This window comes from Labrus mixtus, chromosome 13 (assembly GCF_963584025.1).
Source record: "Labrus mixtus chromosome 13, fLabMix1.1, whole genome shotgun sequence".
NCBI classification, from domain to species: Eukaryota; Metazoa; Chordata; class Actinopteri; order Labriformes; family Labridae; genus Labrus; species Labrus mixtus.
In genome coordinates, this window is record NC_083624.1 from 3,338,862 (window position 1) to 3,366,418 (window position 27,557).

At 39.9% G+C, this 27,557-nt stretch overlaps 2 protein-coding genes across 3 annotated transcripts in view; one reads left to right on the forward strand and one right to left on the reverse strand.

The window, feature by feature from the left end:
* Nucleotides 1-27,557, reverse strand: part of asmtl (acetylserotonin O-methyltransferase-like) — a 243,536-nt gene that overhangs the window by 52,463 nt on the left and 163,516 nt on the right. The gene's annotated exons all lie outside the window — the stretch shown is intronic.
* fgf14 (fibroblast growth factor 14) overlaps nucleotides 1,558-27,557 on the forward strand; it is a 117,251-nt gene continuing 91,251 nt past the window's right edge. Inside the window, exon 1 of one of the 2 annotated variants that reach the window (XM_061053174.1) lies at nucleotides 1,558-2,453. In XM_061053174.1, the coding sequence (XP_060909157.1) occupies nucleotides 2,246-2,453 (208 nt within the window). In that variant the 5' untranslated portion in view covers nucleotides 1,558-2,245. Of the gene's footprint in view, nucleotides 2,454-19,686; nucleotides 19,830-27,557 lie in introns of those variants that run through there. The other variant, XM_061053176.1, reaches the window with a different exon arrangement.

Genomic DNA, 27,557 nt, shown 5'->3' on the forward strand with positions numbered 1-27,557 from the left:
TATTAAATCTATTTAAAATGACAATACTTTGTCAACCGATTCCAGTTTGGACCACGGCCCGCTCTGCTGTGACGTTCTGCTAGAAGTGCTGCAGACAGTGCTGAGAGTATCGTTAATCAGTCAGAGCACGCCCTGCTGGACGAACTATGCCATGACACTATTTTTTTTAATCACTCCAAGAATTTCTTTCTGCATTATATTTCTGTGAAATAAAGCTTCCATGCCAACACATAACTACAAACAGAACTGTAACGGATATATCTGTGATTGGTCCATATCAGCTGGTAAGATCGGCAAACAAATATATCAGTCAAGTTCTTAAAACGGAAAGATGAATGAGGTGATCTACTGAAACACTGTTTCCTTTATCAACATTTTTCTTGAGCTCATATAAGCAGTAAATCCAATACTTATCCTGGACAAAAATATTTAAAAATACAGCAAGAAGGAAAACGGTCATTTCTTCTTCGAGGAGTCTTTTTTTGTGTGAATTATAGTCCACAGGAGATGATTTCAGGCAAATAGTATCAAAAACCTGTGAGTGGGGTCAACACTATATGAAGTATCCAATGGGTCAGTTTCTTAATACTGGCAGGCAAACGGGTTTCTGCCATTTGTGCTGGGAGGGGGTCACGCTGACACATCTATGACTTAAACCTCAACAGTAAATTTGGAAAAACTCACAACAAACACCACAAGTCACATATCATATTTTAAAAAGCTTAAGCACAAGTACTTCCTCTCTCTTCTACACTACCCATACCTGCTGAGGGCATACGCACGTAATCAGGGCAACACAACACCTTGTTCTCCTCTCGGTGTGTGATGGAAAATGTTTAAACCCCTGGAGAAAAGTCAACAAACACAGTGGAGAGCAACACTAACGACCCTTGTCCTCTGGGATGAGAGAACAAAACAGCCAGTAAATGTAACCATACATTCTGAATGTTGTGCCAAACAAATATTAAATGATTTGCTTTGACATTTATCCTGCCACGATTAATAATTTCCTTAAATATCGATTTGTTTTTATGGGATGATTAAAGTCCTTTCAAGCACTCTGTGCATTAACTTTTATTATAAGTAGATTTTCTGCAGCCAATGTTGATTGAGGGATCTGTTGCAGAGCCCTCCAGGTTACTCTCCACTCCGCAGCATTGGTTCAGAAAGATGACTTGACACAAACACAACACAGCCTAACCCACTAAGCTAGCACAGGTGAGTCTTAACACCTGGAGCTTTTTGATGCAGAATGTCTTATCTTGATCCTCAAACTGCACCAACTTAAAGGAAACTGAGAGCTTAGAAATGAAACTGAAAATGTATAAAGACAGAGGGGCTGTAATGAGGACTGTTTAACGTGTTGTGCACACATCCTTTGGGGGAAAAAAAAATCCACTTTAGACACTGTCATCTGTTGGAAAATCAAGCTGAATACCGCTTGGGACAAAAGTCTCCGTCAGATCATAAAAATTTCCAGGAGCATCACTGAAATGACGGCGCAGAAACCACGTGTTTACGTAATGGAAAGCCAATCTTTCAATTTAACCCCTCCTCCCCGTCTATTTCTAACAGAGCTCCGCCACCAAAGGAAATTTATGCAAATGTTTTTATAGGCGCACCGGACTTTTTGGAGATGCGAGTGGCGTGGTGCTGAAAAAAAAGGCTGGAGGAAAATACCCCGCACAAAAAAAAAAAGAAAGGGAAGAAACGCACACTTCAGGAATCACGGAGACACAGCAAGAAGCCCCCAAAAGCCTGGCTCTACGAGAAACGGTGCAGTGTGGGACTAGAAGAAATGCAAACTGAGGTTGGTGTTATCTGACCTCACCAAGCGAGCTGCTTTCTGGGAGAAACGAATTGGACCGGATCCGGCAAAGTGCTGTTTTGTTGGGGCTATCATTGCAGCAGTCTGTGCATAGGATGCATCCTCCCTTGGCTTTTGATGCTGTGCAGATCCACCCTCCTCTCCTCAGAGTGATGAACTAATAGGCAATGATTTTCTCCTCGGAAACCCACCGTGTTCTACTGTTTTCACGTTAGTTGTGTTTGTTTACTGGCGGCCCGTCTCCTCCCGGTGCGACACATGCAATTTACAGAGTATATTTTCTATTATCGACTAGTTGAGGAGGCATCCTTTATACGCCAGAAGAAGAAAACACACCGTTATTACGAAGTCTGACAGATGCCGAATATTTTGCCACGTGAATGAAAACGCATAGGACTTGGATATACCTATTTTTCTATGATACAATTGGTAGCCTTGTCCTGGAGAACTGATCCAATTGTGTTATTATGCAACCGCAAGGATCTCATCTATATCTGGGTGTTTAAGCCACTGGATTGCTCTTCGCCCAAATCAATGTGGTTTCTTTGGAACATTTTCAGCAAAGGAACGCATATGCTGCAGTGTCTTTGTGGCAAGAGTCTTAAGAAAAACAAGAATCCAAGTGGTAAGCTCATCACCATTATGCCTACTCCTGCGTCTCTCGCTGTGGACCGGCGTTGTGCGTGCGTGAGAGTTTGTGAGACATAGTGTGTGCGTGTGTGTGTGTGTGTGTGTGTGTGTGTGTGTGTGTGTGTGTGTGTGTGTGTGTGTGCGTTATTCGTTTGTTTGCTGTAGGCTACTGGTGATAGATCTGCAATCATATTTATGCAGCGAGTGGATCATGCAGAGGCGCTGGGAGGGGGGGAGGAGGGGGGGGAAACAACTTATTCTGTGCAGCTATACTATCGGCGACTCCAGGGTTTGGGGACGCGCAGCGCAGACACACAATAAGCCCCCCTGCATCACCACGGCATCATGATCTCCTAACTTTTTAAATAGCGCTCTCTCTCTCTCTCTCTCACACACACACACACACACACATACACACGCGCAGACGCGCACACACGGACACGCTATAGGTGTCTTTTCAGCGGATCAAATCCACGCACAGTCATTCTATTCTGCCCTACGTGATTTCTCTCTCTTTTTTTTTTTTTTTTTTTTTACCAGATTATTCCATCCCCGGGTTTACTGCAGCAGCATTCCCCCCCCCCCCCCCCCCTCTGCAACACCACTTCTCGATTAAATGGGCTACTCGCTGTGCAAACCAGCCGGAGGAGACAGACTATTCTTTCATGTCTATCTCTCGGCTGTTGCAGACCAGCATTCATCATAACCGGGGCCTGGCAATGTAGCCTATGATTTTTACACAAGCACCTCAGTTAATTTTGTGTTTTTTTTAAAAAAAGGTAGTGCAGGTGAGTAGTAGGGCATAAAGAATTGGAACTGGTCGACCTGCTGCACTAATGCAAATCCTGCATTTGTCGATTCAGACTGCACTTTTCCCTTCAACATCACCCTTGTTATTAAGTTACAGCTGTCATCAAATGCAACAGAGTATCAAAGAATGTGCATTTCAACAGGCTGTTAGGTAGAAAAAGCCCCAGGTGGACAGCATGTAGTGCGGGCTACTTGTTACCTCATGTTGTGGGTTTGAAGATGATGTGCTCAGCAGCAGCAGCAGCAGCAGCACAGTTCCTCCACACTGCAGCTGCAGTATAGTAGATCATCATCATACTGTAGCGGGACTATTTCGCCTTGCTGACACTGCAGGAGCAAAGAATGAAAACATGACCCACTATTAGTCGCATTTAAGTTGCATTTCAACCATTCGGATTCTATGTAATATTTAAACACACAGAGATAAAAATTCAGATGACTGTCAAGCCACCACCAGTTTGTGCTTTTTCACGAAGCAGACATCGGTTCTTCTATGTTGGACTTTTACTTTGGTGAACTGCAGGCGAATCACGGAGCTTCCGCTGGGTTAGTCTAGCTGTTTTTAGTAGTTAACAATAACACAAGTTAACTTCTTTATGCACCTCGTAGGTCGTTTGAAACACCTACCACCGATTTTAATTAATTCTGCTTAAAGAATAAACCCACATACACCTTTAAACCCGGTGCCCCAAGTTGGAAATTAAGCATTCAGTCAAACGCGAAAGAAAGCAGGAAGTACTTCACTACCATCGAAAGATCTCCAACAAAAATGATTTAACGTAGCCTAAGTCTATTAATAATAATAATAATAATAATAATAATAATAAAAAAGCTTTCTGCTTTGCTTCTACGCGTATAATACTTTAACAGACATTATTTATATATAACTGTAATATTATAAATAGCATTCAAGCATTTATTTTGTGAGGTGATAAGTTATGTCATATCCGGTTGCCATCTTCGTTTGGAGTAAAGAAGGAGCAGCAGCCAACTCATAAAACTCGGAGTTATTTATGTCTATCTGTAAAAGTATGTTTTTTTTCTTTGGAAAATGACTCAATGTAACCTGGAAAGTATGTCCCCAAAAACAGCAGTAAGTCTTTTCAATCAACCTGTACATTTTTTTCCCCACATTTTGGGAATAGCAAAGTTGTAAAAATGCTGATTAGTCTACTTGAAAGTCACAATGTTTGCCAAATACACAGGAGGCCTATGCTCTGGGGGAAACTGACTGAATGATTGTCAGTGAAAAAGCTGCATTAAGAAACTAACTTCCCTTTAACTGGTATAAGAATCACTGTCAGATGTCTGAGATGTAAATCACATGCCTTTCAAAAATAACATAGCCCACCTTTACCTTGTGGTGGCTCATTATTGAATTATTATAAAGTGGTGGTGTGGGCACAGTCATAGGGGTTTGTGTGGAAACAGCAGACAAAGCTAGCAGCTTGCTGGGAAATGAAGTAGGTCAAGATACAGACTGTGTCAGTGGGGTTCAGTACTGTTTTTTTACGACTTAAAAGTGCAAACTCGTTGATTATACACTGTCATACAATCCACACAACAGCTACAGAGGTTCCTTTAACAACCTTACAGGAATTTGTAGTACCTTTTTTGTTGCAAGACAGACAATCCTCTGTGTGGCCCTCTGTCAACAGAAGCAGGTGTTTTCAGTGTAGTGCTCACTAGGCCTGAGCTGCAAGGCCTAGATATAGTGCTCCAGCTTTTTGGCTTATTTTTAGAAACACAACATAACTGAGAGAACACAAGAGAGACTAAGCCAACGGAGCTGTATCAATAAGACTGTCAGTATTGTCAACATTGAAACATCTGTTTTATAATTCTGATATTGTTTTCTGTATCCCTTTTCCCATGCAAAATTAAGCTTAGACATACTTACTCTACACCTACTACCGTTTAAACCCAATTTTAAGCTGATAGATGTAAATATTGACCTTTCAGTGGTAAAGTGGTGTAAACATATTTTTGACTTTTGTGTTAATGTATCTGTAGCTAGGAAAGTTACTTTAGCCTTGGAAGTGTTTTGATAGATAATTGTAATTTTGTGTTTCTTTATTTCTGGTTTTTGAAAGTTGAAGATAGGAAGGGTGTGCTTGTTGTCTCCAAGAAAACCAGTTTTCATAACAAAAATGTATCCTTGAAAAAACAAAAGCTAGAGAAAAAGTCTCAGCTCGATTAGAATTACCAAAAAGCTTCATAGTATCATGTTGGGGACTTAAAATTTTAAAGTTATGCATCATGGATAAATCATAAGGTAATTTTAAAATGAATGCAAGTGCACTTTAAAAACCTACATGACTGTGAGCCTCCAATGATTTCTTAGAAGATATTTTGACACAGTATGACATATTTAGCTCCTGGATGTTTCTTTAAAGAGTTATTTTTCTTTCCAGTTATCACTATCTTCTGGTTGTGTCTGTGTATGTTTAAAATGATCATATTTTGTGAAATATTGAATATGTAATTTGCCATACAATCTTGAGAAATTGGGAAAGTAAACTTACGGTTTTGTTGCAAAGTAATTTATGATCAATTAGGTTTGATGTACAAGTTTTGATTACTTTTCTTGAAATATACTGAATGGTTTTATCTTGAAGCCAGATGCCACTAATAGAAGGTTTCCATGTAATTAAATTGGCAGTGCATGGAAATAATGTTTGAACGGTTAATGGTGCAAAGCATCTCCTCCCTTTGGGTTGTTCATTCTTTAGAAGCTGTCACTTTGACTTCACCTGGCTTTTAATAATACTCGCCACCAAACATGATGGATTCTGATACAAACGACAGTCAAGATAAGGTTTTATCACAAAATAAAACCACTAACTTTTTAGTCCCTAAATAGTTAATTTGTCTCTTTGTTTCAGTTTTTTCCTGCAGAGTTCTTGCTTTTAGCTACTGTACATTGTCCTAAGGGAATTGGTCTGCAGCAACTGGCATTGCTGACCAACCCCCTAATGTTCACTCTCTTGTCCAAGGATGGGTACACGACTGAACATACTTCATTAAGTCAATTAAGTAATGAACTAGCTGAGTTGTAGGGATGACACTGCCCTGCAGCCTATGTAGCATTTGATATTGTGCGTCTGATCTTGAACTTTGAGAATGTCATTAGGAGGATCGTAGCTACTAAATGACAGGGTAACTATGATTCTGACATTTAAATAGTGAGATTGATCTACTATGTGATAAAGAAAGACAGTTGTTGAGTGCTCACCATAGACTGTGTATAAAACATGGGAAAAGTCTCAGTAACATTGTCCATTGATTTCCAAAGAGGCATTGTGAAGCTAATCAGTGCTGGTCACCATATGGAAAATGCTGGCTCTACCTAACTTTCCATCAATCTAGTAACACTCAGAATGAAAGAGGTGGAGCTGAGGCAGGTCTTAATACTATTGACAAACAGGTACTTCATGTTTGCCTGTCATTAAACTCAACCATGCCCCAAATTATGCAAATTTCTGAATTACTCTCAAGTTTAATTCAATTGAAACGGATGAGTTGTGAAAAATCACCTCATGTAAAGTGTGTTCCAATGAAGACGTGCACTTATGATACCAAATTTTTTTTTTAGAGTAAACATTTTTATGTCTACTGTAAGAATTGGCTGTTTTTTTTACATGGGACCTAAAAGAAATTCCTTGATCTTTGCAGCCTCAAGTGGACACTTGAGAAAATGGATCTTTTTAGTTTTTGTGTGAATTAGTTTCATTATTAAGTAGCCTACTTGAGGTTGCCTCTTGGGCATTACCTTGAGCATTACCAGCGGTTGCAAAAACTTATTTCAGTTAATTCATTACCTCAGTAAACATTTTCCCTATGAGTTTATGGTCTCTCAAGTCATCTTCGATACAAAATGATGACATCTTGGACTTTTTGGTTTCAAACAGCAGAATACTGCTAGTGTAGCCTGGCTGCTGAGAGAGCAGAATTGCAGTGACGTCATGAAGTCAGTAGGTTGCTTCCTGAGAGTAGCACATCAGTGGTTCATTCATTGACAGCAGAGTGACAGTACAGGTCACAGAACAGCCAGGCATCCACGTGAGGATGGTTCATAGCATATCAAGTGAAACTCAACTTGATTAATTGTGACAGAGAACAGGAAGCTGGACTCAAGCTTCAGTGCTTTAATGCTATTGCCGTGTTTGTTCTAAGGCTATACTTCAGCTTTAACTTGACCTCACGCTCATGACTCTGTTACTGAAAATAATTCAATACGATCTGTAACAGGGACAACCATAATGGAAGAGCACAACATTTTACTGGTCTTTGTGATGTCGTTGCTGTCGCATGACTAAAATGTGCAGTGTAACATCTGTTGAGGATCAATAACAACGCTAAATAGTGCCGGGAATTTCAGTGATAACTAATATTATACTGATCGTATTATAACAAAACAGTAAATATAATCCCGTTACTGTATCATCATATGGATAAACTAACGTGTAACTAACGTTACTTTGTCAGTCAAAATGCCCCAAAAAATAAACTTTTTGTGTTTCTCTGTCCGGTCTGAGAGCAGTCAAAAACCACTTTCCCCTTGCAAAAAGCTTTGAACAGCAATGCATGATGGTACACTTCTTGGATAGGGACCATCAGGTATATTTTCATCTATTGTGGGATACAGTGAGTGCACTATGTAGGGTATGATTATGCTCACTTGTTTTTTTTCCAAATTTAAAGTTTGTCACAACTGTTAGAGCTGCTGAGAACACCACAGGTTATTCCCTAGTCCTTTACTTTGTTTTTAAAACTAAAGTGTTATAGAAAGTAAAGTTAAAAGTAGAAAAATGTACTTCTTATGACAGTCTGAGGTAGATGTTGTTGGGAGAAGCCAACGCAGTAATAGCGGCCTGTTAACTTCCAGTTTTGCCCACAGATTGTATCTCAAATCTTGTGTGATCAGTTTTAGACGTTTCAAAGAATACTATTGCTCAGCATCACGTTAAGCTGGTTGCTGTTATATCAAGTAAATGATATTTTGAGTGTAAAATATTCTCCATGCTGTGCACTATTCTTTGCTGAGCAGAGCCTTCCATAGTGTAATCTTAGACTACATATGCAATTTAATAACTCAGATTTTATGCTGCTTCTGCTGTCTCTTCCCCATCTTACTCTCACCTCCGAGGAAGAGCGGCGCATCTCAAATTCAGCTGTTCTCCAAAATCATCTCCGCTCGAGAATCTTGGAGAGGCCAGCATTTTTACACAGTTAAAAAGCTGCATGATTTATTTGTGCTACATACCCACGCCAGTTTTAATTCGTGGTAACAAAGAAACAGCAGTAATAATTAAAGGGGGCCGGTAAGATTCAAACAAGAACTCCTACAATTAGAGTAACAGCAGGGTTGGCTAAAAATATCCACCTCCAACCACCGTGGCATGTTGCTAGGTTTCATACAGAAACATTGCAGTAAGTTTGTAAATGGATCAACTGAAACAGCTTTTCTGGTAACATTAAAGGATTATGTAGACCACAGCAATATTAAAAGAAACATATCTTATATGGTACAAGTTCAGGGCCTCTCACTACATGTTGCAGCTGAGAGTGCATACATCCTCACGATGCATTTAAGTACATAAAAAGATAAAGTTTTCATCCTCTTCTTTTCTTCTCATGGCAGCATACAATCCCATAAATGTTCTGATTCCTGTTGTGTTTTTGAGCTCATCTGGAAAGGGCGAACAGAGTTGCATGTTGCTACAGCGGATATGTCACAGGTCAGCAAAAAAAAATGTCTCACTCTCATCTTTTTTGGCTTTTTTTTTTGTGACAGCAGCATCATCAGTTTTCACTGTGAATTAATTTTGGCTGTCTCTGTCCTGCTCTTGAGAAATATGACCTGCAGCGCTGATGAGATTCTATAGTTCCTGGCTGCCATTCTCCCTCCCTCTGTGAGACAATCAAGTTTACATACAAATAAGCTCAGACAAAGGGGGGGGGGGGGGGGGGGGGATGTATATACAGTGTATGTATAGAGACATATAGGACAGATAAGAGATTGCATGCTGCAGCAGGGTATAGGATTAACAGCTGTGGATAATAAATCTGAATTTACTTGAAGTATCTCCAAGGATGGTCTTAGCACTTCCCTGATGCTCCACTTTGCAGCAGAGAGGAATGATGGGACATGTAGTTCTGATTGGTTGCCCCTGTGTGGCCACTGGATCTTCTGGTGGAGATTTGTTTTAGGTCCCTGCAGGGAGTCGCTCTCTGTTCCTTTAAGGTTAGGGCTGATGGGAGTTCACCTGAAGGGGAAACACTGAAATGGATCAGTTCACTTACAGAGGCCCAGGATGGACAGCCTCTGCTGTTTACCATTTACAATTAGAGGTTTACGAGTCTATGTTTGCATGGGGAAATGAAAATTCATGGATGTAGCTTACAAAGTATTGACATGTCTTTTTAAAGTTCAGGTCAGTGTCAGACGGGGGAAGTTAACAGCATGCTGCACAAACAGCATTTGTTTACATTTTTCATAACAAATACTCAGAGAAGTTTGACTCTTTAAAAAAAAAAAAAGCAGTTGAGATTTTTTATGAAAACTGTACTTACTCATGTGAAGGACAACAGCAGCACAGAGATAATACCTCCAACAACAACAGGAGGTGCCAAGATGGACACAAAAGTTCACACGTAGCTTTATTGTAAAAGGGATGATCTCGAGCACATGACTCTTTGGGTCCTCTCAACTGCAAAGCATAAACTTCTAGTTTTTTTTGTAAGGTTGTCTAAAACTTCCAATACTTTCCATTCCATGTACTTTTTTAAAGACTCATTTTTGTGCTTTTACTTTCATCTGATAAGAATATAGACAGAGTCAGAAATCGGTTAGCAAATGTTGGGAATGACGTGTTAAAGGAGCTCAGGTTGGACTCGAACCCAGGCTACCCGCTTGTAGGACTGTAGTATACTTACATGGGGAGTGACCTGACCGCCAGGCCATCAGTGCCCTAATACCATGTGATTTAAAATTATACAATCTCTATTAATTCATTTATTCAACAGTATCAAAAAGCTTAAAAAAAGGAGAGATCATTCAGTCATAACCTGAATCAGAAGCTGATGAACATTTTGGTACCAAAATTGCAGACGTATTAATCTAATTAAGGCAGTGTGCAGGAGTTTTTTTTTTGTTGCCTTTTTTTGGAAATAATAAATGAGGAATTACACAGTAAGGCCCAGGGTTTCTATTTTTGTTGCTGCTGCATTCAACTAGGTATCGATATCATTTTTTTTTTTAATATAGTAACATATTGAGGTAAAAAAATCTGGTATCATGACAACCCTAGTTTTTGGGCTTATGGTTTTAAATGTATGGCCCCGCTCTGGTTTATTCACATCGCCTTCATAAGTATAATTTCCAGTCACAGTGGGAATTCATCTAGAAAAAAAAAGAATTGTAACGCATAATACATTTCCGCCTCAGCACCAAACAGCAGCCAGACAAGGTAAAAACCCGGTGGACATAGTGGACCATTAAGCAGTCATTTATTCCCCTCAGGAGTTTGTAGTGTCGTCTTTACAGCTCGTTTCTTCTTCCTTCATACGCCAATTTTTTTTTTTTTTAAACAGTCAGTATATAAAACAGTACAATAAGATAAAAAGGCCGGAGTCAGTTCTCCCAAAGCAAAGTCTGAACAATGTCAACTTCTGAGTGCTCGTCTGGTTTTGACCTTTAAAGCCAACTTGAAGAATATGTACCATTTTTTTTTGTCAGCTCATGAGATCAATAATGGTTTGCATATCAGTAAACTTATTACTCAGGAAAATTGTCAGTCACTAATAGTGCAAGGAGGCTGCAGTTTGCTGTAACCTGCACTTAGTGGATTGTTGATTGATATAGTAATACGGTCTTTTGTAGCAGTGGTAACAGCTTTAAAAGGTTATATCATTCTTTGGTTTGGTAGACCATTTAATGCACTTTTCCTTTCTTGAAACATATCCATTAAGATAAAAGGATGGCATCTGTGTCTTGCTCAATGCAGGTGTACAATCACTGTCAATTTAAGCTGTTATAAAGCATACATGACATCTTAATACCTGACATATTTGTTGTAGCCTTGTTAAAAGCCAAACACATATCTTCTGAATGAACCGTGGGAAGGGGAATGAGGATTAGTTGATTGCTTTGTGATTTGAGTCACAGATACAGTTGCTACCTGTGGTGAGAGAGGTTGCTGTGAGGAGCACCCAGCGACTGAATGAGAATCACAAAGTGTTCATTGTGAATGGTGCTGATTTAAGAGATTTAAAGCTTTACAAGAGTGCATTTTATGTTTTTTTATTTTGCTTTTTATGTCCCAATGATAAATCTTTTGTAACAAATACTCTAAAAATTTGAGAGGTGGAGGTGGGAAAAAATAGTTTTTTGTAAAAATCAAGATTCTTATCTTCTGAGAATATAAAGAGATTCATAATTTCCCCCAAAAATTATAATCAGTCACTCCCTGGTAAGTGCTAACGCTAGCTCTTTAACACTTAAAAAAAAGTCGACTTTAAATCATGAATCCAAAATTGTTATGAATCAAAAATAGATTCTGAATTGAATCATGACCCCAAGAATCAAAATGGAAATCGAATGGTGAGACACCCAAAGATTCCTAGCACAATCTTTTCCTGTCCTCAGTTTGTGCAGAAGAGTTTTTTTTTTCTTCTGTATTTCTTGCAGTGACGTTGAGCTCAGAGGGATGGGTTTGACTGCTTGTGGATGGCTACTGGCACGGCTGAGTCTCTTTTGATGGAGTAACTTCAGATAGTTTAATGAATTGTGTCTCATCCGTCAGCTTTATGAACTTCCCTGTCCTCAATCATTTAGAGTCATTTAAGGTCAGCTGAATTTCTCGTCAGGCCAAGAGTGATAATGTCGACCATAGTGCTTAGAGGTCATTTTCTAATCCCAAGACAACAGAAATACAGTACAACCATTTTTAATACAATTAAAGTTCAGTGATATATGAGCAGTTGTTAAAGCAAAAAAAAAAAAAAAAACAGCATTGCAAGTGCCTGCATTGTTGGAGCTTTCTTTTTGCTTTCAACACCATGAGGCAATGAAACGCAATCCAGAAAGTTCTGATCCTTTGACAGATCTGAAAATTTGAAGACACAGACATACTGAAAAAGTGATTTGAAAAACATATTTTGTAGCGATGATATGTTGCAAACAGTCATGATTTTTCAGTAATCTATACCAGGGACGCTTAATACACAAATTGATGCAATTGGCTCCTTATCATAGATGCTAAGCTTTGGATGTAAAATCACTGATAGGGAGTAGTTTGGGAAACACTCACTACAATGAAACACTCACACAGGTCTTCTGGCTGTTTCTGTCCCTTAGTAGTGTACTTAATGGATTCTTTTATTCTGCATTTTACAGAATAAAACATTAAATACTTTTGTCAGTAACTGTATCTTAAAGTGTGTCACATTGATGAAGTTTCAACATGAAACAACACACCATATAGCGTTCATTTCAAGGACTTCATAGTTTCACAGACCTCAATAGCTCATAAGGGAATCAGGACATCAGCACAGTTTTAAAAGTCACTTTTTTATAGGAACACTGGGAAATTGAGGCACATCTTAGAATAGTCATCACAGGAGGATAAATAGTCGACTCCCCCCTCTGTTTTCTTCCCAGTTTCCTATGGAGGCTCCATAAATCATCTTGCAATTTGGCTCATCCTCTGCCCTTAATAGTGGAAGCTGTGTGATATTTCCCCCACATGCGTGCGTGAAGGTGTGTTATGTGAAGGTGTAGAGGTGCACACTCTTAAGTAGGCTCTGTCAGACACATGACCACATTGAACCCTCACTATTTAGATCACAAAGGATTGCACACATGGCATTGCTGTATAGAGCTGCCGAGCCTGGCTGATACTCTGCGCTCACATTCTCAATAATGTAACAAAGTGATAAGAGAAAGAGAATATTTTAGGTTAACCAACTGTGAGATTATTGATAAAAAGGAACAGAACTTTGAATAGTTTCAGTCCAGCTGACACAGGTGCATGCACCAATTAATATTTCCAAAAAGTGGACTCTTTCATTGAAAAAATAGGATGGGACGGACTTCTTTCCCAAGAGAGATATTTTATATCAGGGTTCAGGGTGTGTAACAATTGCTGTGACTTTCTAGTGTTATGTAATTCCCAATGTAACCAGTCTACTATGTTTTGCAACACTGATATGGAGAGCACTGTTATGACTCAGTCTTGTGTTTTTTTTTTTTGCTTTGCTGATTTTACTGAAAAAAAACGAAGTTCAGATGTCAGGGCTCATATTGTGACATTGCCAGATAAAAATACTGAATGGCCACAGAGAGCTGAAATGAAACAAGGGCTTCTTGGTATATGTTCCAGTAAATAGAGATCCAAGTAAGAAAACTACAACTCGGTAAAGACCTTTGGTGGCTGTGATCAACCAAGCTACGATATCACAGTAATAGTTGGTTTGTCTCAAGACTGCGAGGGGTTTCAACTTCTAATAGTAAGTGCTAAATGTAAGCCAACGCAGACCACAGGTTGGGAACCAATGCACTAGACAAATAAATTAGTTGTGCTGCAAACAAAATCGTTATTATATCTATCATGTTAAAATAGTATTAATATTTATCATTGATCTCTGGCTAGCCTTGAGCTGCACATTTTTATTGGGTGCCAGCAATGACATTATCAGCGTCCAGTGATACTGGGAGTAGTGTCCGATCTTTTTTTTTTTTTTTAGAAAATGTTATTGTGTGAATGAGCTCACTATGTACTCCTCCCTAGAACTCCCTCGGTAGGAAGTTATGAATGAGTTTGTGATTTCAGACAAGGCCTTTGTTTCTTTGCAGCCATGGTTCCTTGTTAAGAAGACATGACAGGTTCTCTACAAACTGAATTATCAAAGCTTGAAAAAAAAAAGTAATTCAAGGTGTTTTCTGAGCACTGGTATGGTGCTGTACTCAAGAGGGGCTTATTTAGTTGTAAAAAGAGTTGTGACTTCATGTCAACTATAGAAAAACTTTGACTAGTCTATTTTAATACTGAGGGTGTAACGCAGATTGTGTGGCAGTGCTCACACTTTTAAAGTGTGAACCTAAAAAAAAACAGCTTGTGGCTGACTTTCCTCCATGTTTTCAGATCAGTGACTCAGCTAGAAGAGTTTGGTCCCTGGGAAATGCAGCAAGAACCGGTCTTATATTGGGACCACTTCTCCCACGGAGTCCTTGCTGCTGTTAGTAATTGACTATTCTATTTTTCTGTTACTCCCTGAGAAGCTATGTCCTATAGTCCGAAAGATCTGAACTCTTTTTAGTCAGCTTTAACGCAGTCAAATTGTTACAAAACTTGCAAATATTTATGTTGGAATCTACTAAATATAAAATAAATAGCAGAGTCGTCATCCAGCATGCTTGTATGCTCTCGCTGTAGCTCCTTCCCATTCATTCAGCAGCTCCTTTCCCCCCCGTGCTAACTACATTACTCTTAATAATAAATTTCCTCTTCGGATTGAAAGCTGATGTGATTATAGTGGAGATGTTTTAAAAGGAATATTATAGCTCCTGCTAACAGAAACCCTGGAGATATATATTTCATTCAAACAAGTCAACAGAAGAAGCTGAGAGGTCTGTCTGTATGAAGGCGACTTAGTGTTCATTTAGTGCAGAACGCCACAAAATATATATAAAAACTACCAAGTAGTACCAATAGCATGTAGAGGATAAACCTTTTCTGGGTACATTGGGATAAGTGGGCATTTCTTTTTTTTGTAAAAGAGAACTCTCACTACCTTTAACCTGCTTAAATTCAATACACAAGGATGAAATCTTTTGGACAGTTGGTTTGATTCATCATGTTGACAGATATGGAAATGCTTCCAGTAGGACACTCAGGACGGGACAGAGGATCCACAGTCAAAACAGATAGATGGTAAAACAATGTGTAGAATCCACACTCTAAGCTTGCCATAAAACAGAAAAGAACACACCGCAAAAATAATTCATATTTATAAAAGCACGCTACAAACACCTGCATGTAATGTTGTTTTATAAATCATGATTTATTTGGAGATGTGCTCACGCGGATCAGCATCATTTTTTAAAACAAAAAGGGCCCGCAGACAGTGCATCTTGTTAGAGACTTTGAAAAATATTGACAAAACTACAAGAGGGGCAATGGTACTGAGAGGAAAAAGAGGGTGTACAAGGAATGCATCAACAGATAAGATTTATCTTCACTTCTTTTAGTTTATTTTCTTGCTTTTGTACTTGGATGTAATAGGAAAAAATCTCCAGCAGCTGAAGGGTGTGAGAGCCGACAGAACGCGCTGACTGAGCCCATGTGTTATCAGCAATATTGTTTCCAGTCCATCATCTGGGAGCGGAATATGATGAAGCCACATTAGCATGTTGCCGCGCTCTACGGCAAGCAGCACGGGTCATGTTCCCCGTGGCTCTGATGACAGGAACGCAGCGTCTTTAACCTTTATCAAACACGCGGCTCTGAACATAGTGGCGTGTGTTTGTGTTGTTAGGGCCGCGGTACGTGTTGCTACAAATCCCACAGCCCAGAGGCGTGCTGCTAAACTGATGCCTCTATATGCTGCACTGTTTCAGAGCGATGAGGGCTGCTGGGAGGAGACACAGAGCGGGGTCAGTCGGGCCTGCTCCTGGAAGTACATTTTAATGATTTGATTATGATTGATTGCTGATATGATTTCATGACTCACTGTTGGCCTGGAGCTCATTTATTACAGTTGTCCATCATCTGACTGCGCTGCCTATTGACGGCAAAATCTGAGCAGGGTGCTCACTCTCTCTCTCTCTCTCTCTCTTTATGGCCAAATAAAGGTACTATGTGACAAAAGTTTATTACCTACATATCATTGTAATTTCTGCCTGGGGTTGCTCTTTCAAAAACAATAAGAAGATGTAGTTTTATGACATCATCAAAAGTTGGATTCGGTGGACTTTTTAGTTTCATTGCCAAAAAAATCTTACATTGGACAAATTCATGTATTAGAGTTTAACTTGTGGTATCTATTTTACTTCAATAAAATAGCCAAATCTAATCCAAACAGTTTGCAGACTTTCTTGGCCACTTTTTTGACATATCATCTGTTGTTTTCCTGTTTTCAGGAAAAAGAGCATCTCAATCAAATGCATTAGCTTGAAAAAAAATACGGATCGCTATGGGTTTTAAATTTGTTAGAAACAATTGGATATTGTAACTACAAAGCCTAGATCATAGGACTAGACTTTGTTTGAATACTTTAGACACAGGAAATGTATGGATATTAAACCTTTGGGACAAAAAGACTGAAAGGTTTGCATGTATGATTAAATGGAAAGGCTTTTGGTGAGAACTAAAAGAGAAAAGTGAAACATTGAAAATAAAAAGGAGTCCTATTTTGAATGAGCTCAGTGGAGTTTCACGTGTTCTGGTTTTCCCTCAGGCTGTGACCTTCTCTGACACACTGCATTTTACTGCTTCCATGGCAATGTCAGTATTTCTCTACCCAAGTAAATATTAAATATAGTCTTGGTTGAGAGCATGTGGAGCTCTTGGTAGTGAAGCTGTGCTGTAGTCATGTTGTTGGAAAAAAAAAAAAAAAAAAGGACACTGTTTTCTCTGGGTGGCCAGGTTTGTCTGATTGGCCAGGTTAGGATTACTGCTGTATGTCATTTCAGTATTTCTGTTTCAAACTATGTGTCTTACGATGTTACAAGTTCATTTAGAAGACACTTTTGTACAAATCGATGTACAGCTGAGAGTAAGTGCAACACAAGCAAGGATGTAGAGAGGAGGAAAGAATAAATGCCAACAAACAGCTTGAAGGTAGAGTGGACACAAGGTGCTGACAGGCTGTGCACAGAGCCAATGCAAAGGGTGTGTAGGATTCTTTTTTTAACCTTCAACATCAACAGCCTCATCATTAATATCATCACCATGATATTGTAATCAACAACAAAATGTATTCACATTTACAATCATTGAAATAGCTTCAGCTTGATTCTTTTGTTTCCTATAGGAATGTCCTAACTGCTTGCGAGCTTAGAAGCGTGATGCACCGCTGTTTTAACCCCGACGCCCCCGTTTCCATTTTTCTCTCTGTTGCTCACATTGAAGGATGAGGAACGAGGGGGCTCTACTAGGCACTGGCACTAGCTTTTCTACCTCAACAGAGCTTGTTGTACAAAGTGATAACGGCCCATTAATAATATCCACATCCTTGATTGAAATGTTGAGCTTTGACTTGTATCGACATCGGAGGAAAACTTTGTTCAGCTCACCTCAAGTCGTTTACTGACGAGCCTCAGGCTGTGATTTGAGTCAAAAGCTCCTCAAGACAAAGCCACACACATCTGTTTGTCCGCCTTCAATGCAAAATCACTAGATGGCATACTGTTTGCAAGGGGAAAACTGAAATTCACACAGCAAAGAATTAAATATTGAATGTATGCAGCGTGGACAGCGAGCGCAACATCCACTCGATTGCTGTTAGGACAGGTGAACACATATTTCTAGGTTTTGTATGCAGAGAATAGTCAAAGTGTGTCCTCTTGTATTCCAGCCACTGTTTTCTTTTCTTTTCTTTTTTTAAATGTGTTTTGGTTTGGAAAAATAAGGCCAGTGTGGTTAAGCTGAGCCCCCAGGACTACGGGGCTATGTTGAGGAAAGTGGCCTACGTTAAAACAACAAGTTGACTTTTTATTTGACACAATATTCTAACCCTTGTCTCTCTTCAGTAGGTCCTGCGTTTTTTACCATTTCAATAAAATTAAACTTCAACCCTACACTGCATTAGCTTTTTACGCTAAATCTAACTTAAGTTCATTTTGGGTTTTGTGATAGATGTCTGCTGGTTGATGTTTTTTCTTTTTCCTTTTGTATTTATTTGTTTGGTCTGGATCCAGAAGTCTCTTTTGTGGAGGTGTTCTGTGAGGCCCAATTCAGAGCTGCTGTAGTCCTTTGTGCTGATGAAAACTACAATGAATTACAGTGTTTGAACGTCTTTTAAGTCCTCAAATTCATTGACTAATATTTACCTGATGCAACATCAAAGCAGCTCTTTGCTTTTTTTTAAATGCTGTGCTCTTTTTCAGGCTGAATGGCCATCTAAGAAGCTGGGCTTGATGACCAGCCTGTTGAGGCAGATTCATCATAGACTTTGAGCTTTTGATTCATGAGCTCGATTCATCAAGTCATTTGTTGAATATCTTAAAAATGCATCTTTTCTAATATATTTTTTTACTCAACATGTTCACACTTACACATTGTCTTCCTCCCCCTGTCTCCCATCAGTTGTCTCCCTCTGTACGGGGGTCTGTCTGTGCAGTGCTAGAGGTTGTGTGGTGGCTACGGTATGCTTTGTAGATTTTTGCTGCAGTGCAGCAGGCAGCATTGTGCTGCTGCTGCCTCTGTCTTTCTCCTGCTCTCTCTCTCCCCTCTCTCTCTCTCTCTCTCTCTCTCTGTGTTTGCATTCATTTTTTGTTTACATTGTTTGTGATTAGTGGAACTCTTCCAAACAGTTTGAATATATAAAAGAGAAAGCCCCCAAAAGCTTCGGTCTCATTCATCACACCGGGCATGCCCAACACTTGGGTGCCTTTATTTCATGTTCAGGGACTTAAACAGCTTTGTCAACATTTCCTATGATAACCTTTTGGGAGCTCTTATTTAAGTACTTGTTTTCACCTCTTGCACATCCCTGTCTTGGAGTTCAATTCCCACAGTTTTAGACCAGTCCTCCCCCTGTGGCTGTTTTTCCTTTAGACAGAGAAAAAGCGAGTGAGAGAGAGGGAGAGAGGGAGGGATGATGGGGAGAGCAGTGACTAAGTAACCTGTTTGTGGTGGTGAGTGCTGGGCTCTCCGTGCAGAAAGGCCAGTTGTTTGCAGTTATACACACAAGGCTAGAGACAGAGGAGCACTCAGGTACAGTGTGTCACCGAGCAGACAGACACAGCACCAGGGGACAGAATGGGAGCTGAAACACTTCTGTACAAACAACATGTAGCTAAACTCACCGGCACACAATATCTTTCTGAAACCTTTTTGTTTGGGGACTTAGTGCACTGCCCTCCTTGCTGTCCCTTGTCATAGAGTTATTATTTCACCAACAGCATTTAGCCATGACGTGACAGCACTTGACATTTCTGCTATAGCTAATGTACTGCCAGCTGAGGGAGTGTCACTGTTATCTTTTAGGATATGGTTATCTGCATGCCTGGCTGGGATATGGTGGCGGGGTCATTCACAAGTGGGTGTCAGGCGAAGGTGTGTGTGCGTGTGTGTTTTTTCAAGTGTGAGAAGGTAGCCATGCTCGTGTGATTGGGTTAAAAGGTTGTGTCAAGCTCTGCTGGACATCATGAAGGGCAGTTGTGCAAAGGACATGTTTATTCCAAGTTCTATTAAATGTATCGTCACAGTTTATTAAGATAAATCAAGTCTGATTCAGGGTCGGCCCTTTGCAGCCAGGTCTATGGAGGCAACATCTTTCGCTAAGATTGTGGAGCGGCATGTACGTAAGGCACTAAAGGCTGAAGGAGAGCATGGTGAGTGCAGCGGAGGGATTGGCAAGTTACCGGTTAAGAGTATTTTTTTAAAGGAATTTCTTGCTACAATTTAAGGTTGGAGATATTGTAAAGTGACACACACATTGGCAGTCATGTTTCATCCCAATGTCCTGCTTTTGAAATTGTTCCTCAGTTAAAAAAAAGTAGATGGTGAACTTTGGCGCCTCCTTTAAATCCTCGGATTAATGGAAAAACAGGACTTCCTCAATAACCTAGGCAAATGATTGATTTTTTTAAAACCGTAACCGTGCTTTCATTTCCTTTCAAATTTTCCCGCTTTAAAACACTGTTAAAACTCATACAATACTCCAAATGTTATTTACCTCAGCTGCCTCCTTCAATTTTGTCACATTCCCTGTCATCCAGCCTTTTTGTGATGTGCATCACTGGCTGAATAAACGGCTAAACGACGTCACCTTCAGTAATTGACATCAGAATTACTAGTCTTTAATTCGACTAGTCCTAAAAAGTTTTTAGCCGGAATGTTTGTGGGTTCGATTCCCCAGCTCGTTCAGCAACATGTCCGAAGCGTCCTTGGGCAAGACACTTAACCCCAAGTTGCTCCGGCTGCTTCGTCAGCAGAGTATAAGTGTGTATGAATGGGATTAGTTAATGCTGATGCACACTTTACATAGCAAGCCATCAGTGTGTGAATGTGTGTAAACGGGTGTGACATACGTTGTAAAAGCGCTTGGAGTAGTCAGAAGACTAGAGAAGCTCAAGTCCAATCTCGCACCTTTATTGATTGTAATTAATTAATTAATGCTGACAGGCATATCATTTTATATTTTGGCCCACAATGCCGTTGTTGGGGCTGTAGCCATAGACTGGCTGTAGCCTTGGGCTCTACTGCCTGGATGTAAACGAGCACAGTGAACAGAAGGTAGCATCCTGTAGGAGATGTGCTTCTGGCAGTATTTTTATTTATCAAAAAAAGTGTAAATAAAGTTCTTTCTAGGCTGTGTCTGGTCAACGACTAGAAAATGACTTTCGATGACATCCCTAGTGTTTCTTTCATGCCTCGTTCCTTTTTTTCCGGCCTTTTTACTCTCTTCCCTTTTCCCAGTGTCAGTGACAGTCCAGGACTGACTAGACTTTTTCGGTGGATTGATAAGATTTGAGTTAGTCCTCTAGAGTTCTTGACAATCTATTTATCGTAGCAGTGGTCTGATATACAGAAATAACTGGCCGTGGAATGACTTAATGGACCAATAAGAATTGAGTATTCAGTCCAGCTGTGTTATGAAATAGTTGACAGGTTTTGCATGTTTTTTTTTTTTTGCGAAACAAATCCCTTAATTGATTCACAATGTGAGTTTGATTGACACATAGTCTGTGATATATATTTAAGAAAGCCCCCACTAATGTGAAGTCAACATGAGCAGGAAAACTCTTATCAATGCAGTCTGCTTCCACACTAATGAAACTAATCACTGCATTGCAGATGATCAAACCTGAAGGTCACACTTTGAAGTGTGCGTGTGTGTGTGAGAAAGAGTATGTTTGCATGTCTATGTGTATATGTGGTTCACTCTCCCAATTATTTTCTGTGCAGCTGCATGCCAGCGAGGCTGAGGTAACTTCATTATGTATGCAATGCTTCTGGAGTTTATTTCGTATTATTTGTCCTGCATAAAATATGAACCCTTTTTGAGGCCAAGTGAAGAAGCCGAGATGCTCGGCTGTGTATCTCCGACTTCTCTCCTCTCCTCTTTTAGTCTGCGCTCGGGCCTCAGCAGCTTACCCAACGTGTCGTGTATGAATTTCTCTTTGATAACGGCTGAGAAAGTAGTCACTTTGATGGACCTGCTGTTATAGCAACAGAGTCACGATCCACGGGCTCCAAGGCCAAACATCATGGCTGTGTTTTGTGATGCTCTCAATAGAATCATCTCCCTTTTTTTTTTCTCACTGCAAGAAGAGTTATGTAACAGAGCAACTCAAAGCCAATGTTGGAACACTTTACGCCAAAGTATCAACAAATAAAAACTGCTCTGGATTCAAAACTGACAGTCACCAGATGTGATGTGAAGACGGGTGAGTGTGTCTGCTGCTTGTAGACAAGTGGGAAGTTTGTCACCTGAATTTTGCCAACTCTTTTCCATCAGTGTACTGTAGCATTGTTACTCATCTTCTGAACCCTAGCTTTGTTTAAAAGTGACAACAATCACTCAAGCCATCTGTCTTGCAGCCCCTCAAGAATTAAAGTAGAAAATCATTCTTTTAATTTCATGTTTTGTGGTCCTGTCGTATAAACGTCACTATCTAGCCCATTGATGACTAAAGAAAGTTTTCTAGGGTTATTAATGATATTGTACACAGTTTGTATTCGCCTGGAAAACACACAAATGACCAAGACTTCTCCTGCACTTGAATACATATTATGTGTAAAGAAGATGCCAGGGACAATATGGATCTGCTGCAGCAAAAATGCAGGAGAGGGAAGGTGAACAGTATCGGATAAATACCGCTGCTAACTTCAGTTACGTCATTTGCCAGATTTGTAGATAAAACTTGGATAGCTTGATGGTCTGATTTCTGATTTATTTATTTTTTGTCAGGGTCAGAAAAGGCCAAACGATGCCTATTTTTAAGCACTTTTAAGCGCTGGTTGGTCCAGGCAAGGGTAGAGTACGAGTATGGACTGGGAGCTAGGGAGGCATTTGATTGGGTCTTTCAATCCGGACCTCAAAACAGTGATAGGTCGGAGGATTACAACAGCGAGAGATAACAACTCTTTTCTGACCTTTTCCAGAGCACATAGTTAATTGACTGCTGTCGGGGTGTAAAGACCGTTTTCACAAATATAACAAATAGTATGTGCTCAATAGAATTACCAACCCTACATTTAAATAAGCCAATGTTTGTATCGTTCTTTCCTCCCAGCGTATTACAGTACCACCATCATGATCCAACCGATCAAATACATAATTACACATGCAGACATGAAAACATCCTCCACAAGTTCGCAGAAGTAAAGGAAGATAATAAACACCTCATAAATAGAATGATGCAACTTTTCTAGCACTTTTGGTGGTAGTTGATATATTTACCAATTTTCTGTTCCACTGACTTTGTGTGTCCTGCTGCTGGAACATTTACGGTGTAACAGAGAAAAAAAAACACAAATCGAAACTGTCTTCACCCTTAAGTATCTCTCTTCTTACACGCGCTGTAATTGAAACTTTGTGGTTTTCTTCAAGATCTTTAAAGTACAGAGGGGAAATAGAATATAAGATTACAGAGCTGACCTAATTACCTGAACACCCCCCCCCCCCCCCGAGCTATTCATCTTTGTGATATAACACCCTCACACTTTTCAAAGAGATCAATAGGGAAGCAACCGTTAAAGCACTCTCCATGAGTACTATAATATTCTACGCTGGATTTAATGATTTGTAAGATACAGTTACCTTATGTTAAATATTTCATTCATTGAATTATGTATGATCCACTCACAGCGGACAAATTGATAATTACTTCGACTTTAAGTGAACTTTCAGTTTAAATGTATATATGCCTGAGTCCTTATGGTGTATATAAAGGGAAAGAGAGGGGGGCGAGTTAGTGACAGGTGCTTAGAATTCCCAGTAGAGTCGAAGGAAGCAGCTTTTTTTTCCCGAGGCAGTTGTGAGAGGACAGGCGTAGAGTGGCTGCAAATTGACTTGAAGAACAGTCTTTTGTTGACGATCAATCTTTACAGCTTTCTGGGGTCACTGCCCTGCTGGTGGTGTAAAAAAGTAATCTTAACTTAAACCTGTGATGTAGGGATCTCCTTAGTGCTGATCAAATCCTTCCAAAAAACTGTGGTTGTTGTGCTTTAGCTTATTGTTTCCATGTGCTGTTGAAGTTAGGTTAGTGCTGAAGTGTTTGTGGTTTAAACTTCAGAGTCGGTTGTCTCTCATTTGAAAGATTGGCGGTTCGATCCTGCAGTCTACATTTCTTGCAGTCTTAGGCTAAACGCTGAACCCCAAGTTGCAACTGAAGGCAGAGCCAATGTCCAATCATTGTTTCAGAAATGGCATTTTTTCCAAGTCTTCAATTTCCAACTTTTATTAAATACCATACTGTGGACTTTTTATTGTGAAATTGTGATATTATGAGATTTTGGGGTCATTCCATCTCTATTAATTAGCATATATTTTGCAAACAATAGTCCGGCTTTCTATGCAAATTAGCGTCACTGCAAAAAAGTCAAATTCATAAAACTAAGTGCTGATGGTTAATGGTTCCAAAGTGCAATTAAACGTCATCTCCCGCCCAGACTTCACAGTTACAGCAGAAGTGACGGGGCAAGAGCAAGTTTACGCCAGGTGTGTTCGGTATCGGATACGGTAAAAAACACTGATAAGTACATTCAGATGCATGACGAAGGCAAATTGCTCTTGGCTGTAAAACTTTAAGGGTGTGATTGCAGCGTTTTGTCTTTAGATATCTTCTTCAAACTGGACCTCCAGATTGAACAGATAGTGATTGCATGTGATGCACAATCCATGGTGCGTTCAGTGGACACAGTCCATTCTTTATACACATCTGAGTGTATTCTTTGGCTTGATTGTGATTTGTTTGTGTTCTTCTGGTACATTTTATTGGCAACTTGTTTCCTCTAATCAACTCCTGTGATTGATGGATTGCTGCAGTTGTCTAGAGCAAATGTTAACACACACCGAGACACTACAAATGAAATTAACAATCTAACTGAATCTCTTTAATGTTCATTTGTGAGCTTTTTTTGTGTGTGTGCAATTGACTAGTATTTAAATCATACCCTGAGATGATTCTTTACCCTTTTTCGAAGCAAAAGTCTAATCCTCCGTGGCCTTCACGGAGGGCTCCTTATCTCCCCCTTATCTGTTTGTGGTGCACTTTATTTCCTTTTCCTCCTCCTCTGCTGTATCACTTTTCCCTGCAAGGGCAACACTGGCTCCCCTAGATCTGTTCCAAAATGACCTGTCAGTTAAATCTGATCCCTTTTAGACTGAGCAAGACTGGTCTTTTGCATGCCAAAGTCTTGTTGATCGGGGCCAAACGTCCTCCGGTTGCCCTCCAACTCACCACGGCAGCAAGAAAAGGTCTCCTAATATCTCCACAGTAACTCTAGAATCTGTTGACACTGACAAAGAAGGTTGCGACAGCAGACGGGTGCAGGTATTTCTCTCTAACCAGATCAGCAGTCTTTTTGAGCAGTGAGAATAGAGTTGGAATAGGGATGTGCGACAATCATGGATCAATGCGGGAAAGAGCGAAAAACCGGAACTGAGCCTTCTAATAGAATCAGCATTGACAGGGAAACCGAGTAACTGCCACTGTTAAACCTCCTGATCAGAAAGGGAGAGTGATGTTTTATTCCTGACAGACGGACTTCTGAAAAGAATAAGAATATGGAATGAAACATGTTGAACATGTTATACTCTCGAAATGACTCAGAAAAACACAGGTGAAATACGTTTGTCAGATGAACTTTAAGGCAACTAACTGCTTTGCCACCATCAATAATTTAGCTCATTTGTTGCTGCAGTTTTTCTGTTTTTTTTCTTTACCTTTCTTAGTCCATGACTACAATTGCTGTTGCACAATATCAAGCAGTGACTAGTTGCAACGAGGACTCAGAACATAGACTGTATAAAATATGGATGTAGGCTCAGTGACATCACCCACTAGTTACTGAAGTGTAGTTTTGAAGCCCAAAGATGGCAGTCCCCATATTGGAAATACTGTCTCAACCCCAACCTTTAGTCAACCTATAACAAGCAAAGAGGCAGAGCTAAGGGTCTTTGGTCCCTTGGCAAAAAGCTACGACACGCCTGTTATAAAAAAGGCAGAAAAAGGTAAAAGAAAGTGGACAATGGACAGACTGAGTTTTCTGTATCTTCTGCTTTGACTTTATTTTTCAACCAAGGAGGTTGCAGCATGAATTTGCTGAAACTGAAAATAGTATTAGAGGTTAAAGGGTAATGGAAACCTTTACTGTTGGATGACGTGCAGGCTAGGCTATTTGTCATCTAGACAAATGACCCAACAACCTTTTAAGCCCGAGGTACTTCAACAGCTTTGTCAAATGAATTAATGGACGCCTTTATTAATCCCCACCTGTCATCTTCTGGATATGTATCATTACTGGTTGTATAAAACTGTTTACACTGTTTGAGCTACTTAATTTATCTACCAGCTTTAGCGTACCAAAACAACAGTGTAACATCTGCAACTGTTTTATACAACTTTTAGCTAATAATACAACCCTTAAGCATTAGTTTTAGCTTATTTATCCTAATAAAAATCAATTTCCAAGTTTATTATTTCACGTCTTTATCCAGACCCTAACATACTAGTGATGCACACACAGTGTTTGTTGTACACACAACCACACGAGTCCTGTCTAAATCCAGTTGTCAGCTTAACTGATTCGCACAGGTCCTTATTTGATTACCCCGTTGATGTTAGATGTTGGCGGAAATGTTGATGGTGAGGAAAGGTAAGAGTAACTGACAAGGACACTCAGTGAAGCACCAAGGTCCCTATGTCATATACACCCCGCAGCACGCCACTCCTGGGTGCTTAGCTCTTCAGAAAACCGCCTTCTCAGACTCTCTTTATTAATATGTGTTTGGAGCGGATCTTATTAGAAGTGAGAGGAGGATAAAAATAGATTGAGAAGCAGACCACTGAACACCGCTATATATAGCATGTGTTTATTAAGAAGAAAGTGGGTGACAGGACACCTGAGGGTTAATGGTATTGTCATGAAACTACAACATAAGCAAAAATGAAAGCCATCAAGGCAGTGAGGCAGCAGATGGGCATGCCAGTTAAAAAGTGCTAATCTTTTAGAGTTTATAATGCGGGTGTGTGATGTATTATGTGAACTCCAAAACAGAAACTGTAAAAAAAAAAAAAAAGCTAAGATAATGTAATTCTTAATGTATAGGTGATTTCACAGGTATATTACGACACTTCCCTTTGTCATAAATATCAATAAAGTCCTTGAGTCTTCGCTTAGTTGACAAATTGAAGCTGTCTTGTTGTTTAATTCAGTGGCACAATACAATGCACCCGTGACCCGGTAAATGTGAACATGACTGATATATGTTTCATGGATTTATGGAAGTCGCAGGCTTGCCGTTTTATCCACATTATGTCATGATGAGCAAAGCATCGTGGTCCTTTTTTTATGGCTCAGTATATGACACAGAAGATAGAGGGCCATATGTCCAGGCCCATTGTTATCGCCCTGTAGTACAACGTGATGTATAGTGCACAACCACAATATGGCCATTTGATATGAGGCACCTTGTAAGGCCATTGCTCTGAGCCTCGCCACATAGAAATAGCTTCAGGCTTTCCTGAAGGGAACATGGTGGGAAGATTTGTGTTATTGTTGCTGCTCTTCATCTCCTTGAATGGTGTATGGGAAACTGACGTCGAAAGTAATTTTCATTGTGAAATGACACAAGTGAACACAGGTAATAATCATTGACTGTGTATTAGAAGTGGACATAGCTATCATGATGTCACTTATTGGTTTGTGGCCTGCCATATGGAGGCAGTGAGTTCAGCCTTTTGGCTGTTATTATTCTGGAGTCACAAATGACCATATTAGGTCGCAGGTGTGCAGCTCCAGGAGAGCAGGGGTTGGGGAAGGCAACCTGGTTATAAGTATACCGCAACCTTGTTCACATCCATGTCAGTGTTTCCCCTACCATTAACTTT